General features: G+C 41.1%; 1 protein-coding gene across 1 annotated transcript in view; it reads left to right on the top strand.

Moving 5' to 3' along the window:
• The window catches only part of GOLPH3 (golgi phosphoprotein 3), a 49133-nt gene extending 32542 nt beyond the window's left edge, over positions 1-16591 (top strand). The window contains exons 3-4 of the mRNA XM_029060085.2: positions 3632-3746; positions 14604-16591. Coding sequence (XP_028915918.1) covers positions 3632-3746; positions 14604-15028 — 540 coding nt within the window. The 3' untranslated portion in view covers positions 15029-16591. The remainder of the gene's footprint in view (positions 1-3631; positions 3747-14603) is intronic.
• The last annotated feature ends 891 nt before the right edge of the window (positions 16592-17482 follow it).

Here is a 17482-nt window from a genome sequence, read left to right as displayed (position 1 = left end):
AGCAGTCTGGAAAACAGGCCTTGGCACCTCTTCCCTTTTATTGCTCTTGGAGCTGGTATATAATTGGCTCACTCCTGCTTCAAGGACAAGACCTCTGGGGAGTTTGCACTCTGACCTGGTAGAATTAATCCACCCTCACAGTTTTAAAGAGTAAGATATTATGCCATAGGATGAATGATAGCAAATTCAGTTTTTCAGTGGGGGTTAATGAGATTCTACTGATTTAACTAAACCCTCTGAGCCAAACTGTGTAATGATGTTCTTCAGGCTGAATACTGTCATACTGTCCGAATGAAGTGGGCAGTAATGTGACTCATTTTCTGAGCTGGACAAGAAAATATCTGAGTGTTTTTTAAAATAAATTTTGTGAGGGCACTAAATGACTCAATGTTTTACTATATTTTATTGGTATTGAATTACTGCCTCTCTTTATCTCTCACAAATCCAACCATTAGTTTTAGATACCCAAGTAGTAAGCATTGAATAGTTTTGGGGTTTGTATTTATTTATTTTTTTTAGTTCTGTGATGGTGCCTGCCACATGTGTTCCTTATTTCCTGCTTACAATTCAATAGTTTAAAACATTTAATATAATACATTAAGGGAAAAACCAGTTTTACTGCATACCAGGACATTTCATGGGGAAAAAGAAATTCTGTCATCATAATGATCTAGCAGACTGATATATTAGTCTGGTACTATATTTTCTTTTCAAGTGATTTTTTTTTCCCCTTTTGCTTTATCACATTTTAAAAAATATGCTGACATTTCATCTTCAGAGGAGGCTGTCCTTGCTGATCATTCTTTTTGGTACTTGTGTGCAGAAACAGAAAATACTGTTTCAGATGGCATTGTCTTATGTAAATATTTCTAGAATCTTAACCACCTTATTATGTAAACCTATTAGTGAGTAGTTATAATCTCTTAGAAGTTGGTCTTCCGTAAAGTCTGATTCTGCTAACTTTTTATGAAGTCATTCTTCTTAAGGAACCACTCTGGCCTTAAACACACACCTTTCCCAAATTTGGAATTTTGGAACTAAACTAACAAAGTATAAATAGTGATGTGGATTGGGCAGAGATATTTCAGTTCAAGAGTAAATAGAACTAATCACTTTCTATTTGTCACAGTAGCCTTCATACTGATACAATGTGAAGAATACCATGGGCTTTAAAGCACTGTCAGCTTGCCCCGTCCTACCTCACCTCACCGGTCTCTTACTGTAGCCCATGTTGCACCCTTAACTCCTTTAGAGCCAGCTTACCTACTATGCCCTTATCTCGTCTATCTCTCTGCCAGTCCCTTTCCCGCAACCTCCCCCTAGTGTGGAACTCCTTCCGCTTCCATGTACGCCAGACCACCACTCTCCCCACCTTCAAAGCATTATTCAGGTCACATCTCCAAGAGGCCTTCCCTAGTTAAACCCTCTTTTCCCCAGCTCCCTCTCCCTTCTACATCGTCTATGCACTTGGATCTGTGACCTTAGGGCATTTGATATTCACCTCAACCCCCCAGCACTTATGTACTGTCAAGTGCTGTTGAGTTGTTCCGATTCATAGTGACTCTATTGGATGATATTTTCTCAAGAATGTTTTATCTTCTGTCATAATCCCTAACCTAATCCCCAACCTTGCTAATGGTTCTTCAGTTATCGTTGTTGTGGTTTCTGTCCATCTAGCTGCGGGCCTACCTCTTTGACATATTTCTGGACTTTTCCTAACTTTAGTGTTTTATCCAGAGAATTAGTCCTCCGGATGATGTTCAAAATATGCTAATAGAAGGTCATTTGGCCTTCCGAAGACCACTTATTTGCACTTATAAGCCTATCTTTAAATGGTATAAGTTATTTATATTAATGCCTGTCACCCCCTCTAGGCTGTAAGCTCATTGTGAGCAGAGGAACATATCTGCTAAGTCTGTTTTGTACTCTCCCATGCACTTAGTACACTGATCTACCCTATAGAACGCTCTGCACTGCAGTCTGCATTGATTGATTGATAGAATTCTAATATTATTCCAGTGAAAAAGGATGTTTTCTTCTTTCAGGAACTTCATGAAAAGGGAAGTGGGTATAAACTGCCATCTAAAAGTATATAGCCAAAATGTGCTGTACATGACAATTTGAAAGGGGACATCGTAATTGTCCAAGCATACCACTTCTCGTTTTATAAATTATTGGATGACCAGATTATATGAAAAGTTATGGTGGCTTTTCATCCTATGCCTGATGGTAATTGAACAGGTTTTTAGTAAGGACTTCTGGGTCTTTAATGTACAATCTGCCCGGAGAGAGAGAAAAAGGGAATTTTTATGGTGGCCTTGCCCCTGCATAAAATGTAAAGGTTGTAGAAAATATTTAGGATATTTACTTCTGCCTTAAAAAGGCAAATCTTCTTGAAGTCTCTCTTTCTGTGACTTCTTTTAATTTTAAATACTTCAGAAGATTGTCGTGGCTCTTTGGAGAAGATTATTTAATCAATAATCTCGATCATTTTTGTTCATATTATCTAAAATATTTAGAAGTAGCCATTGAATATGCACTCATCTTTATTCAAAAATTATTAGATGTAGAAACTAGTTATTTAATTTATCCTAAGAACCGATTCCCCGAGTATACACCCAGCACCTTGAAATTTAAAAAAAAAAGAGGACTAGTATTTCAGGGTACTGTATTTGAATTCCTTTTTGGGGTGGTGCTTAAGTCCAGTGATTATGTCTAGTCTTTTTCTTTTAAAGGAGGGAATGTATGGCTGTTGATACCTGTAAGATGATAATCTATCTCTTCCAATGTAGCGGCTTCATAGCTTTTTTATGGTATTTGTTAAGTGCTTACTATATGCCAGTCACTGTACTAAGCATTTGGATAGATACAAACTTACGAGGTTGGACACAGTCCCTGTCCCCAATGGGGCTCACAGTATTGACCCCATTTTACAAATAAGGTAACTGAGGCCCAGGAAAGTAAAGTGACTTGCCCAAGGGCACACAGCAGACAAGTGGCAGAGCTGGGATTCGAACACAGGTCCTTCTGACTCTGCATTATTAGGGATCTTCTGCAGCTCAGCTTTCCCGGAGATGAGTTGCCCCTCCACCTTGGCCTCCACAGTGATGTCTCGGTTTTCTGGCTTCACCTGTAGTTTCCTAGGATAGGAGGCTGCTGCTTGCCTCTGCAGGTCCTTCCCTTTGAAAGCTTATTGTTGGCAAGAACCCGGTCATTTCTTTATTTTGGACTTTCCAGGTGCTTAGTATAGCAGTGCCTTGGTCCAAGTGGGTGCTCAGTACTACCATTTCTCTTGTATAAAAGAACTTTCACCCTTTCCCCCATATCCACTTTTACTGGTGTAGCATGGAAGAGTGTGATTGGTGAGAGAGGAAGGTTAGAAGTTAGAGTTGTTCAGGGAATCCAAAGCTCTTGTCTCCTTTTCTCCTGCAGTTGTGCTGCTTTAAATGAGTTGTTCATTGTTCTTTTCTTTCTATTTCTGGCTGCTGTTCCTGGCTCCCCTGGGCAGCAGAGTAGAGGGTCCTACTTCTTGCCGACTACCGTTTTCGCCTCCCTCCCTGATACCAATTTAGTGGTCTAATTTAATGAAAATCCTGCTGGTTCACTTGATGCTTTGTTATTTTTATTTCAGGTGATCTGTAAATCAGATGCTCCAACTGGTGATGTTCTCTTGGATGAAGCCTTAAAGCATGTTAAGGAGACTCAGCCTCCAGAAACAGTCCAGAACTGGATTGAACTGCTTAGTGGTAAGCTGGGAATATAGAAACTGAAATTTGTGCAGTCAGTTTTTAAGAAAACAACACTTTAATTAGTTTTTGAAAATTAACTTTGACTTAATGAAAGAGGATAAAGTGAACTCTGCAAATTAACAAATACTCAAGGACATAGAGCCTGTAGGTCATAGGCGTAAAGAGAAATTTAATAAATCCCACTGAACTTTCCATTAACCTTTTTGTTAGGATTTCATGAGAATTTGCTTTTGCACATGAACATTAGTTTTGGTTGCTAATACATATTTGAGGCATAATAAAATAAGAATTAGGAAGAAGTGGTGTTGCCTAGCAGACTGGGAGGTCATTGAACTTTTCAAGCAGATAAAAAGTATCGGTGTCCTGTGAGTTGGAAACGACCCTTGATTGGGGCTACTGGGAGTTCGTGTGTGCCCAGAAAAATGGATGAGTGACCCAGTAGTCACTTCAGATAGAGATACACACACACACACACACACACACACGCAAGCACACACATGCGCAATGCCTGTTGTCTGTGGCTGGTGCCACTATTTTCAGTATCGCTAGCAAAAGGCAAACTAACTTAATGACAATGTGGTGGAACCTTTCAAAGATAATGGAAAAAATTCTAAGACCTAGAGGGATGAGAGCTTTAAGAAAATAATCCCAGTCTATTCCCAGTAAAATGTTTTCTATTATAAATCAGCTTCTTCATGCATCTTTTTTACCTTTTAAAACAAAGCTATTCATAAATGGGATGTCTGTTTATAAAAAAAGGAATATTTTCAAAACATTAACTAACTTGAGAAGTATTTATTTTTTCTTTTGGTCTGACTTGTTCAACAACCAGAAGTATGGTCAAGTTGAAGTTATTCACTATAATGGAGGTATCTATTATGGAATCTGCTAATCAGCTCCATCTCCCTCCCCTTTTAGCTTTGACCAGCATGGGAAGGTCAAAAGTGGCAGAGTAGACTGAGTAGGGGATTTCCCAAGAACTGATTGTGTTGAGACAACAGCTGGTCGTAACTTAGAGACATAAAGGATTATTTGTATTCCCGTTCCTACTCTGTGCTTTCCATGGCCTTCTGCAGTATCCCAGACTTATTTATTCACCACATTTACAAGGGCTTCATTTAATGTAAGAAGGATTCATAAAGACTTTCAGCTGAAGAAATGGCCAGACTGCATCCTTGTTATATTTGAGATCTGAAAATGAATATCTTAGTATCAGGTGAAATGACAGTGAGCTGAGGAAATGTGTTTTTACTTCATTGTGTAATGTTTTCCAAATATCTGTTTCTAGTCTTTGAAAAGCATTCTAACAGACTTGAAGTCGCTTTGCATACTTTTGGTTTTATGTGGGGTTTTTTTTTCTTCCCTAAACTATTTGGAGGTTTTCAAAGTGAATAATTTTTTTCAGTCATCCTCAACTGCAATGCGGCCAAATCCATAATTTGTTTCTGGAGACCTTATTTAAGTTTTAGAACTAGGTTTCCTTGGATGTTCTATTAAACACTGCAGATATTGGTAAATTAAACCAATACCCGTTTCTGTCATAGGAGAGGGTATTGGAGCTGTGTTTTAGTGATTTAGCAAGTATGAATGGTCTTTCCATTCTTGGCCATTCGACTCCTATCTGTTTGGTTAGTTGCTAAAATATGTGCCATAACCAGCTAGGAATATTGTAAATACTAATACCAACCAGTCCTTGGCTGGGACCGAGACAGAGAAAGGTTTAAATTGCCACCACACATGTTGCCTTTGAATGCGGAGTAGTCGTCACATTCTTGAGGAAAATTTTCTCACCTGAAAACAGTGTGATGGAATGAATAGATATGACGTTTTGAAACTTGAGTGGAATTTGGGCAAGTAACTTATTTATGTTTAGGAATCTTTTCTCTGTTGGGAAAGGAACTGGCCACATGTCATCTCAATCAGATGTGTTTATTGAGCGTTTACTGTGTGTAGAAGACTGTACAAAGAACTTGGGAGATAGCACTACTACAGAGTTGGTAGACACACTTTGTATATGATTTGTTCAACATCCGGGAGTACGGTCAAGTTGAAATCATTCAGCGTAATGGAGGGATTCACTCTGAAATCGAATCAGCTCTTTATCCATCTTTCTCCCCTGTTGGCTTTGACCAACATGGTTTGGTCAAACATGGCAGAGAAGAGTGAGTAGAGATTCACAGTCCATAGGAGCTCAGTCATTGCACTTAATAGTGATGGTGATCTTAAATCCTTGAAGCAATACCCCTATGTCCCCATTCTTCCAAGCCCAGCATGGTACACAGTGTTCTTGCACTGGACTTGTCCTTAAGGACACACCGGGCCTTTATGGGAATATAGTGAGATGTTGGGGAAAGCCGGAGTGCACTGGTAATTCTGCTTTCTTACACTTTCTTCATAAGGTTTTCAGAGCTGTGTCATGAGTTTATGAATTTTTGCTGCAAACAGAATGAGAAGGGCTATTAGAGTAAGCTTGCTTTGAAGGGTTGTTGCTTGGCTCTGAAGAGCCTGGGATGGGATAAGACCAAATCTACAGCAATACTTACCCTCCCTGGGGTTAGGGAAAGTTGATAGAGTGGGATTGCATTGAGCTCAGTAGAAGAAAGTTACCAAATAAAACCAGTCACCAGTATTATTGAATGCTTTTATGCACTCAGGCTTGTTAAATTTGCTACTGAATGTTTGGTTTTGATAGTGTCAGATTTCTCTTCAGAAAAACGCTTCATGTGTCCAAAATACCCTTAGAGGTCTTAGCATGAAGGAGACCTTTTGTCTTCACTTGAAACTTCTTATGCTAGGTGAAGATCAATGAAATAATTTAAAAACATCACAAGGAGCGAGTACCAAAAAATTATGATCAGAATCATAGTCGGAGCCTGTTCTTTCTCTTTAAACCGGTGGGTCTCATCCCATTATGTGATTGGGTCGGTCGTGCTATCGCTAGTATCTGGTGCTTAAGGTGCTTAAGACTTCAGATATGAAGCTGATGTTTGAGAACCTTAAAATGTACAGAAGTTTAAGTTCCTGCAGTTGAGAAGTTTGATCACAAGGTGTCAGCAAACCGCTGGCCATGTCACAACTCACAAACTTGTGGTTTTCTGCACAATCCTAGGATGGGTGCCTACGTGGCCCCTCCCACCTCTGTTTTCACAATCCACCCATCCCCCTTTCCCTTAATTTGACCCGAAGCTGGGCATGTCAGCTCCCGTGGACCAGACCATTTCAACCATTTATTTTGTAAATGGCCTTGTTCTAGCATATAAAAAAAGGGCCATAGGGAAATATTTTCCTTGTTTTCTCAAGCTATCAAAGGTAAAATGTCTGAAGGTCCTGGGGACCAGTTTTGAGTGTGAGGGGAATGGGGAAGGAAGAGAAGGAGACTTGGAGGGGATCTTAAGAAGGCAAAGGGGGAGAGAAAGGAGGAGGGAAAGAAAGGAAAAGGTAGTCATCGCTGCTGCTTCTCTTCTACTGCCACTTTTTCAAGACCATTCTGGTCCCAGAGGCCTTGCCCAAGCAGCTCCATCAGTCCCTTTCCTGAAGCATTATGAGGAAGAGCCATCCTCCTGCCCCACCCCTGCTTACTCGTCTCTGGCAGCACGATTACCTGAAGAAAAGCCACCCTAGTGCCAGGGACATGGCAGTGGAGCCAGGTTATTTCTCCAGTGGCAGCAGCCGTGGTGTCAGCGAGCAACCCCGATTAATAAACTGCAAAGCTCCTCCCAACTTGAAGTCCAAGAAGGAGAGACTGCCCAGTCTGCGTGATTGTTCCGGGCAGCCTGACGGATCCACTGGGGATGGATCGGGGTAGATGCTTTGGAACTACCTTGACGTGGTCTCCCCACAGAGCTGCATAAGAGTAGCGTCACCGTGGTGCCCTGCAGCCAGATCCATGGCCACATCTGTGATGATAGCTGGCGTGGGACCCAAGGTGGTGCTGCCATCTTAGCTCCACCTCTGCTCCCGTTCTGACTCTAAGGACTTGGCGAGAGAGCTTCCTTTGGCTCTTCCTCCCAAATCCTCCCACACTTGCATTCCATAGCTACGACAGCTAATCTCTCCTACCCAAAACTCTATGGGGGAGAAACTAATGGGGGCTGTCGTCAAACCCATGGAGACTGTCATCGCTCAGATTATCCCCTTTGCCCCCATGAAGTCAGTGCTTGTGAAGGGGGTCCCCAGTTCGCATCATTCTAATGGATTTTCATTCTAATGGTGTCAGATCCTGCAGGGGAAGCAAGATCCTGCTTCCCCTGCAGCCCCACTTCATATGAAATGATCCAACCCCCATGACTCCTCTGACTATATATCACTGGAAAAAAATGAGTTTTGTAAGTTTGATTCATTCTCATGGAGTCAGGAATGTATGGAAGATTAGTAGTAGTAGAAGAAGAGAAGCAATGTGGCCTATTGGAGAGAGCACAGGCCTGGGAGTCACAAGGACCTGGGTTCAAATTGTCACTCTGCCAACTGGTTGCTGTGTGACCTTGGGCAAGTCATTTAACTTCTCTGGCCTCAGTTTCCTTAACTGTAAAATGGGAATACCTGATCTCCCACATACTTAGATTGTAAGCCCCATGTGAGACAGGGATTGTGTCCAAACTCATTAACTTGCTCCTGCCCCAGTGCTTTGAACAGTGTTTGACAGTAAGTGCTTAACAAGTTCCATTAAAAGAAGCAGATTAGTGTTTATCAAGGACTCTACTAAGTGCTGGGCAAAAAGGAATGAGCAAATTAGACCCCAGTCAGAGAACAAGACAGAGTGGGGTTTGACAGCAGACATCTAGGGTGGGGAAAACAGTGGAAACATGAAAACAACTTGAAAGACAGAAGTTTAGAGCCAGTGGGAATTTCCTAATGGTGCGCCCCTTCACCCCCCAAGACCATCCCAGGTCCCTTTACGGCCAAAGCCTCTCAACCCTCTAAAATTCATAGAGGCCTCATTCTGCCACAGTTTGAGTCTCTCCTAGCCCTGCAGACAAAGGGCAAGTTAGGACCTAGAACCTGGGTAGCATGGGGTTCCCAGCGATTCTGCTCAGCTGTCCATTTGGCTGAGGGAGGGCTGCACTGCTGCCATTTAGGTCCCTTACACTGAATCCCTGCTCTCCCTCCTTCCCCCCACATGGGACAGGAACTGTGTCTGACCTGATGATCTTGCATCTAACGTAGTGCTTAGTACAGTGGTTGGTACATAGTAAGTGCTTAGCAAATACCAGAAGTATTAATACATGAATTAATTGTGAAATCGTAGTGCTGTGAGTGAGGAAGGTGAGACCAGTGGTGAAATTCACCTGTGGGTGCCTGTGTGACTGGAAAGCGCTTAGTACAGTGCTCTGCACATGGTAAGCACTCGATAAATATGGAAGACTGACAAGGCCATCGCAGGACCCCTCCGATCCTATCACATTGTGCACCCGCAAAGCTTGTCCCATGTGCCATTATTATTGATCTTCACATCACCTGCCTCCTTGACTTTTGATGCTTAAGAAGCTTCTCCCCAGAGATTCTCCTTTCCTTATTTCATTGTACTGAACTGATCTACCCCACCTGGGTAGGGATTTCCTAGGGTCAGTTCAGTGCTCTGTACACAGTATTGAATCCTATTACAAGTAATTGACTCCCCAGTTTCAGATGAGATGCCACAATGTCCAAGGGTTTGTTTTACTGTGTCCTTTAAAGTCTTTTCTGTTGGTCTGGCTTCCCAATTTCAGGTCTCCATACATTTTTGTTTTTAATATTCATTCCAATGGATGTTACCACATCGTTTATGCTTCTGGAGTGGGAACATGAAGATGTTGAGGCTAATGTGTTTACTATCCTTCTCAATAATAAACGATTGCTTCACAAGAAGTTGTCATTTCAGGCTCCTCCCTCCTGCCCACCTTCTCTCTCTAATGCTCACTATAATTAGCTGAGATTCCCCTTGCTGAATGCTTCTGTTGCTGAGGAGTAGAGAGAGCCAAGGAGGTCATGAGGTCCCCTGGCAGAGCCAGATTAAGTGTTTACTTGGCTTGGTGCAGAACTGGATTAGAAGTCCCTCGAACTAGATTGTGAGAGCAGTTTGGAGTGATTTGAGCAGGGATCGGGTCTACCAACTCTGTTATATTTTACTCTTCCAAGTGTCGTACATTGCCATGTTCACAGTAAGTGCTCAATGAATATGAATGATTGATTTGAGAAGCAGGAACTCGTTTGGTCATACACCTTTATGGCTCAGAGGAAGAAGGAAAAGAACCGTGAGGTCGTTGGGTTGCTGCTGTTCATTCTAGCCTGTCGGGAGCCTTTAAAGATGCAGGGCCTAGAATGTTGCTCTTTTGTAGGCTAGGTCGTTCTCCTCAGAAGCCTGTGAGTTTGGGCCACAGCCAGTGTAGAGAACATCATTCTAGTTCCACGAAGGCTAAATGCTGGCTCTTTATTATTAATAATAAATTGTGGTGTTTTAGCACTTACCGTGTGCCAGGCAGTGTACTAAGCACTGGGGTAGATATAAGATGATCAGGTTGGACACAGTCCCTGTCCACAAAGGGCTCCTGGTCTCAGTTCCCATTTTACAGATGAAGAAACTGAGGCACAGAGAAGTGAAGTGACTTGCCCGGGGTTACACACAGCAGACAAGTGGCGGAACCGGGATTAAAAGCCAGATTTTTCTAACTCCCAGGCCCGTGCTCTAGCTATGAGACCATACTGCTTTTCAAGGCCTAGGGATGGGAATGAGAGGACTCCCCATGTTGCTTCCAGGCCCCAATCTTCAGCATATAGCAACACCCCAGCATGAGCACTAGCCCCATGCTATGTCAATTCAGATTTTAGGGTTCTGTTCCTCAGTCCTGCCTGGCAATTGCAGATGTCTCCCCTGTATGAGCATCACATTGGAACCTGGCCAAAGTGACAGGAATGTGATTTGAATGAGACAGTGGCAACAATCTGTGTGTGGCGACCACCTCCCGCTAACAGATGTTGGGACCACTTCCCCCATTTTGGCTGCCAAAACTTGCAACTAGGAGAAATGCCAGTTGAGCTCCTCTGCTCCAGGTTCTGCTCTATTCACAACTTGATTATTTAGAAGTGGATTGCTCAATGGAATTATCAAGATACTTTCTATTTCCTTACTCTTTCATTGCTCGCTTTTTGAGAGCACCTCTATTTTAGAGGATATGGGAAATACAGAACAAGATGAAACCCAATTTCAGGCTTTTGTTTGTGAGTCTCGTAGAGTGGTCCCCCTATATAAACTGTCAGACCCCTTGGGCAGCGTATCTTAAAACCAACCATGTCAGTTTACTTATCAGTTGTGTTCACTCTTCATAAAATGCAGTGTTTCCTTCAGCCCTATTTCTTTTTTTTTCAGTTAATCTGAGCAAATCTTTTCTCAGATATAAATTTGCATGTTTTCTGTGATTTGGGGTAATCCAAGGCCCACTCCCATTGTCCCACTTCCTCCAGAGTTGATTGTATTAGTTTAATGCCAGTAACCTTTTGAGTCCAGTGATTTAAAAATTAGCTTTAAAATAGTCCAGAGTGTCAGATTGAAATGAGTAAATCTCTTGGTTTATCATTGAAATATAGCCAAATGCTAATGTTGTGACTGTACATCAGATATTGATATTGCATTTGCGTTTCAGTAATTGCATCTTCTTCCAAGAGCAGCCAGTATATTATATATAATCTGGCCCCAAATAACGTTTCTCTTCTTCCTTTTTAAAGTCAAGCAGGGAAATTGAATGCAAATTAATGTAATGCTATTGAAATTTCCATTGTTTGAAAACCACAGAATGTAAAATTACAGTTCCCACGGCATGTATACGTTTTCAGGACCTAGTGGTATAAATTTCAAATTGTATTTGTGCACAAATGGATAAAATTAATACTCATTGTGGGAACATGACTAAAGTTCTATTTTGCTAGTGAAAATTTCAACCATATCTTTTTTTTTTTGCTTTAATTATTTGACATTTTTATATAAAAAAGATGTAATCGTGTAACAAAGATTAGCCACTGAGATTATTTCAACCCCTTTAGAAAGAATGTTTCGCGGCAAGGGAGAAGGCTGACAGGGAAATGGAAAACATCATTTGGCCTCTTCTGCTGTAGATTTTAATACAGTTATAATAAATTTTTCATTGTTCAATTCATTAATGACTTAGGTCTCTTTTTTTCCTTCCTTTGCTCAGTTTTCTTTTATGCTGGCCAGGTCGATGTTCAGAGTTTTAGGTTTCCGATCTTTTTTAACCAGCACTGAAGTGAAGAATTAATTGGCTGCTTTTATTTTAAGTATTTATCTCACAAAAGGAAGTGTGCATAAATGCCATCAATTAAGACAATGAGTGGGGTTCTTTAGGTCAAAGATGTACTGAAGCTGACCTGTCTGGCCCAAGTGTAGTTTTGTCAGAGAAGAGCGTGTGTTTTAGCTCCGTCAGTTACGATCGTTTGAGGAGCAGAACATGTCAAAGATAAAGGATTCGTTGTCATTTTTTTGTATAAAAATACAATTTTTAATGGATAGAAACACCTCTTTTGCATCTTACCTTACCATAATAAGAGATAGCAAACTTGATAACCAAATCAGATGTTAGAATTTGCATCCTTCCTCTGTCATGATTAAAACTGGTTATCTCTCTTATTTGAGGACTGATTTACCAATAGGAGCTATAAACCAGGATTGGAAAAATCTGTGGGGCCTACGTGTCAGGTGAATAGAAATTTTCTTCACAGCCACAACTCACCATCTGCCACAGGCCCATTTTGAAGACTCGCACCCTCCCTCCTCCTTGCTTTTCTTCCTTCTCCATCGACCTCCAGCCCAAGTGTCTCAGCATCCTGAATAGGCTGTGTGTTGGGACAGAGAGGTGAGGGATTCTAGCTGAAGATTTCTGAAAATTTAGGAAAATGGCACTGCCTCCTTTTAGGACCTACAGGGACATAGTTACCAAGGAGCAGAGCGTCCAAACTCCCAACCCTTCTGAGAACACTCAAAGGGCGTCCTCTGTGTTCATCAGCAGGGATTAGGGCGTATTAGCACTTCTGATGGTTGTTATTACAGATGGCTTGATGCAAGTTATTGCCTGTCCCTAAAAGTAATTTACCATAGCTCCTCAGTCATTTCCATTTGATGAGGAAGAAAAATTTAAAATGAGAGTTGAAAATAGAAATTATCAACAGTAAAACCAAGAGGAAGTTTGTATTATCTGGTCTAAGAAATTCAGTCTGTCAGTTCCCGAATAAGGGAACTGAAACAGTATTTGAAAACTTGTCACGGAAAGCATTTATTCACAGTACTAAAAGCAAGTATGACATGAATGAGCTTGTGGCAGGGAATGTGTCTGATAATTCTGTTTTATTGTACTCTCCCAATCACTTAGTACAGTGCTCTGCCCAGAGAAGCAGTGTGGCTCAGTGGAAAGAACCTGGGTTTGGGAGTAAACGGGCATGGGTTTTAATCCTAGCTCCACCTCTTGACAGCTGTGTGACATTGGGCAAGTCACTTCACTACTCTGTGCCTCAGTTCCCTCATCTGTCAAATGGGGATGAAGGCTGTGAGCTCCACGGGGGCCAGCTGATCACCTTGTATCCCCCTCAGCGCTAAAAACAGTGCTTTGCACATACTAAGCGCTTAACAAATGCCATCATTATTAGTGCCCAATGAATACCATCGATTGGTTGAATAGATGTGTGTGTGTGTATGTGTGCATGTGTGTTTTCCCCAAATGTCCAATTTTTGCAGTGGAGGTAGTAGAAAGAAAAAGGCAAAACCTCCTTGAGAGGGAGAAAACTCAGAAAAAAATTTTCCCCCTATTTTTCTGCCTCTCGTGTTCTTACATCTCTAAAGAATGGCAAAGACTGGGAGAAAGTTAAGGAGAGGGGATAGGAAAACAGAAAAGGAGAAGACAATGTGGGAAAACAAAAAAGGAGAATGAGATATGTGATGTTCATCTAATCTGTTAATGTTTTCTAAAGGTAAGACCCATAATGCAGTGTTCTGAGTGTTCAGAATTTCATCTTGCATTGAATAGTAGTTTTTAAAGATGGTTTGTGATTCCCCTATCATTCTCGTGTAGTTTTTTTCATCCCTACTCCTAACATAGATCAGCTAAAGTAGAAAGGGGTAAATAATTACTCTGCCAGGCTATTTTCGCAGTTATGTGCTCTGTACACAGTAAGTGTCGAATAAATAGAAGCATGAGAAGTAGCATGGCATAGTGGATAGAGCACAGGCCTGGGAGTCAAAGGTCATGAGTTCTTATTGTGGCTCCGTCATGTCTATGCTGTGTGACCTTGGGCAAGTCACATCACTTCTGTGCCTCAGTTACTTCATCTGTGAAATAGGGATTCAGACTGAGAGTCCCATGTAGGACAGGGACTGCATCCAACTCGATTGGCTTGTATCAACCCCAGTGCTTAGTACAGTGCCTTGCACATAGTAAGAACTTAACAAACACCCTCATTATTATCAAATTATCATTGATTGATTGACTGTACTAAGTAAGCCTTTCTGGAGCTTACTTCTGGCTGGCTTGATGAAGGAAGTTGTGAAGGAGTAAGAGATGGGAGTGGTTATAGATCTTCTTGTGATTGATTGACTCCTAACAGATTTGAAGGTGGTCATGGAGGCTGTCAGCGCGCCCCTCCTCCCCCCGCCAAATATGTATACTTGTGCATGCACACACACCCCACCGCAGTCCCCCACAGTCTTCAGCAGCAGCTGATTGTTAGGGAAAAAGGGCAGAAATCTAGTGAAATTTTGGGTAGGTGGTCATGTTTTGGCTATCCCCAAGCTAAAGGTAACGATGTAAAATTTGTCGTTCTGGTAAAGAGTAGCAATTGTGATCATTCACTAACCTGTTTTTGAAATCTTTCATTCAGGGGAGACGTGGAATCCGTTAAAATTGCATTACCAGTTAAGAAACGTACGTGAACGATTAGCTAAAAACCTGGTGGAAAAAGGTGTACTGACAACAGAGAAACAGAACTTCCTTCTCTTTGACATGACGACACACCCACTCACCAACAACAACATTAAGCAGCGGCTCATCAAGAAAGTACAAGAAGCGGTCCTTGACAAATGGGTGAATGACCCTCACCGCATGGACAAGCGTTTGCTGGCTCTTATTTACCTAGCTCATGCTTCGGATGTCCTTGAGAACGCTTTTGCCCCCCTTTTGGATGAGCAGTACGATTTAGCCACAAAAAGAGTGCGACAGCTTCTGGATTTAGACCCTGAAGTTGAATGTATGAAGGCCAACACCAACGAGGTCTTGTGGGCGGTGGTGGCTGCCTTCACCAAGTAACTGTTCTCGAACTGAAGTGTTCTTCTCGTTTCTTTCTGTCAACCAATTGTTTTCTTCTCCCAAATTCATGTTTTCTGTCCTTTGTACCTTCTCATTTCATAAATTGGCTCATTTCGTGGAAATGATTGGGTGGTTTTGCCCTTTCTTTGCGTCTGTATGCAGGATTCTGCTGGTACAAGAGACCTTCCTGTTTTTCTTCAACTTACTGCCATATTGGCATTTCATTTCATATTGAATTCCAGCTCCTTGTGTCGATTATTGTACCTATGTTTCCTTTCTTGGTTCCTGGAATGTTTTGACTCTCCAAGTACCTCTAATGCCGCATGCACCTCTTTCTGGATTACCTCATTTTGAGTTCCTCCCCATGTGCATGTGCCTCTAGCACTCTGCAGTAAGTACAATTCAGACAAAAGTCACAAAAAGGCCTTTAACTCACCAAAGTTAAATATCCGCATCTCTTAGGATATTTTATACATAGATTTCAGTTGAGATGTGTATGTAGCAAAATGATTTTCAAATCGAAACCGCTGAATAAATAGTATGAAAGGTCCCTTGGAGTGTTCTTCCCTTGTGAATCTATTGTCTGCTTACATTTGTCCTGATTTTAACGACTAAATCATTAGGCTCTTGTCAAAAGGTCCACCTGTTTCACACAAAGCAGATTTGGGATGGGATACATTCTGGTGTGTTGTGTATATAGTTTGAATTGTATATTAACATCTTCCTCCACCTTAGTATTTAGCATTATTCAGTTTGCGGTACACCTGATGTTCCCTTCTTGCTTTTTGCCACTGGGGGAAGAGAAACCTCTTACAAAGGGGTGTGTGTGTGTATGTGTGTGTGTAGGGGGTGTATGTCTGTGTGTGTGTGTACTTGAGCTCAATGCCTACTGAACTGTACCGCTTACAGTGCTTTCTGCCTATGCATCTCCTCGGTGGATGCCTGCTGTAGGAAAGAGACTTCATTCTATCACCTGTTTATATCTGTTTCTGAATGGAAGAGGCTTGTGACCAGTACAGATCTTGAGTACAGTTTTTTAAATTTCGTTTGTCCATAAGTTAACCGTTTTGTCTCTCCTAAATGTCATTTATTCTACTTAACACTTTCAGGAAAGAAAAAAATCAAATGTCTATCCTAGCAGGTGTTGCATGTAAATTTTTAGCAAGTAATGACTACAGCTCAGATGATAAGATTTCTGTAACACAAAGCTCTGCTATGTTTTAAATTTTTTTATACAATATGCTAATTAGCACATGGTAAAAATATAAACTTTGGCTTTTTTAAGTCTATTATCACTTATTTACCACTGCTTGTCATATCACCATTGGTTTCACAATGTAAATATTACACATTGAACAAATTGAACATCAAAATTTTTTTATCATCATAGTGCATATTAATAGTGGGGCTTCCAGGTGTTTAGAAATTTTTTTGGTTAACATTCAGAGCAAAAATACTAGGTGGTGTATAACTGTAGAGATGAAATTTAAGGGATCCTTAATCTGTATACTAGCTTTTTATCTACAGTAAATAAACTATGATCTTGAAAGTGCCTGAACCAGAGCAAGCATGTCATTTGTATTTTTGGGTTTGTAACGTGGTTCTGTTTCTAGTAAAATGAAACTTGGCTTTACCGTAGAATCGTATAAGATTGACTCTGTGGTGAATTTGCCGTAGAATGAGTGTTCCATTGAACGGCTTTCCAGAATCCAGTGGAGCATCACCTGGGAAAGACTTGTTTATTTTTGAAATTTGCTTGAGAGAATTCTGTGTGGTAAGTAAAAGCTGATTCTCGAAGGTTAATTGTTCTTCATTTACAGAATTTATTTTCTGGTTACATCAAAGAAATGTCACTAATTTCTGAGGTCTGAGAAAGTTACAGAAGGAACCAAAAAAAAAATAAGTCGACTGGAGAAAAACGGTTATTATGGAATGTGACTGTAAATGCTAGTATTGCTTTTAAGTATCATGCTGTGGGGGCAGTTATGCCTCTTCAGATATGCCGTGGGGCAGTTTTGCCTCTTCAAAAAGGGATTCACAGATTGAATTCAAATGATGGAATTATTCTAGATTAGTGGCTACTCATAGCTTCACACTTATTGTCTTACAGATTGGAATTAGGATAAATTCAAGATGATGATTATTGCTTTTTCTGTAAGTATGGAGAGAATAATATCCTTCCACTTCAGGACATTATTTTTAAATAGATTAAGTTCTCCATTAAGTCCAATATGATAAGTTCTCTCTGGTTAATGACTTCAGGCTATAAGGCTACTCAGTTTCCAAGATTTCCATCCTAAAAGACCCTAAGGGAGAAATCCGTTATCTTGGGTGAAATAATGGATTTGTTTCTGGTGTGGGCCTTGGACTGAAAACAGAATCACTAAATCGGTGGTATTTACTGAGCGCTTACTCTGTGCTAGGCACAGTACTAAGCACCTGGGAGAATACAGT

The sequence above is a fragment of the Ornithorhynchus anatinus genome, chromosome 3, assembly GCF_004115215.2.
Source record: "Ornithorhynchus anatinus isolate Pmale09 chromosome 3, mOrnAna1.pri.v4, whole genome shotgun sequence".
Taxonomy (NCBI): domain Eukaryota; kingdom Metazoa; phylum Chordata; class Mammalia; order Monotremata; family Ornithorhynchidae; genus Ornithorhynchus; species Ornithorhynchus anatinus.
The sequence above is the reverse complement of the archived record's forward strand: the minus strand, read 5'-3'. Positions and strand labels throughout refer to the sequence as shown.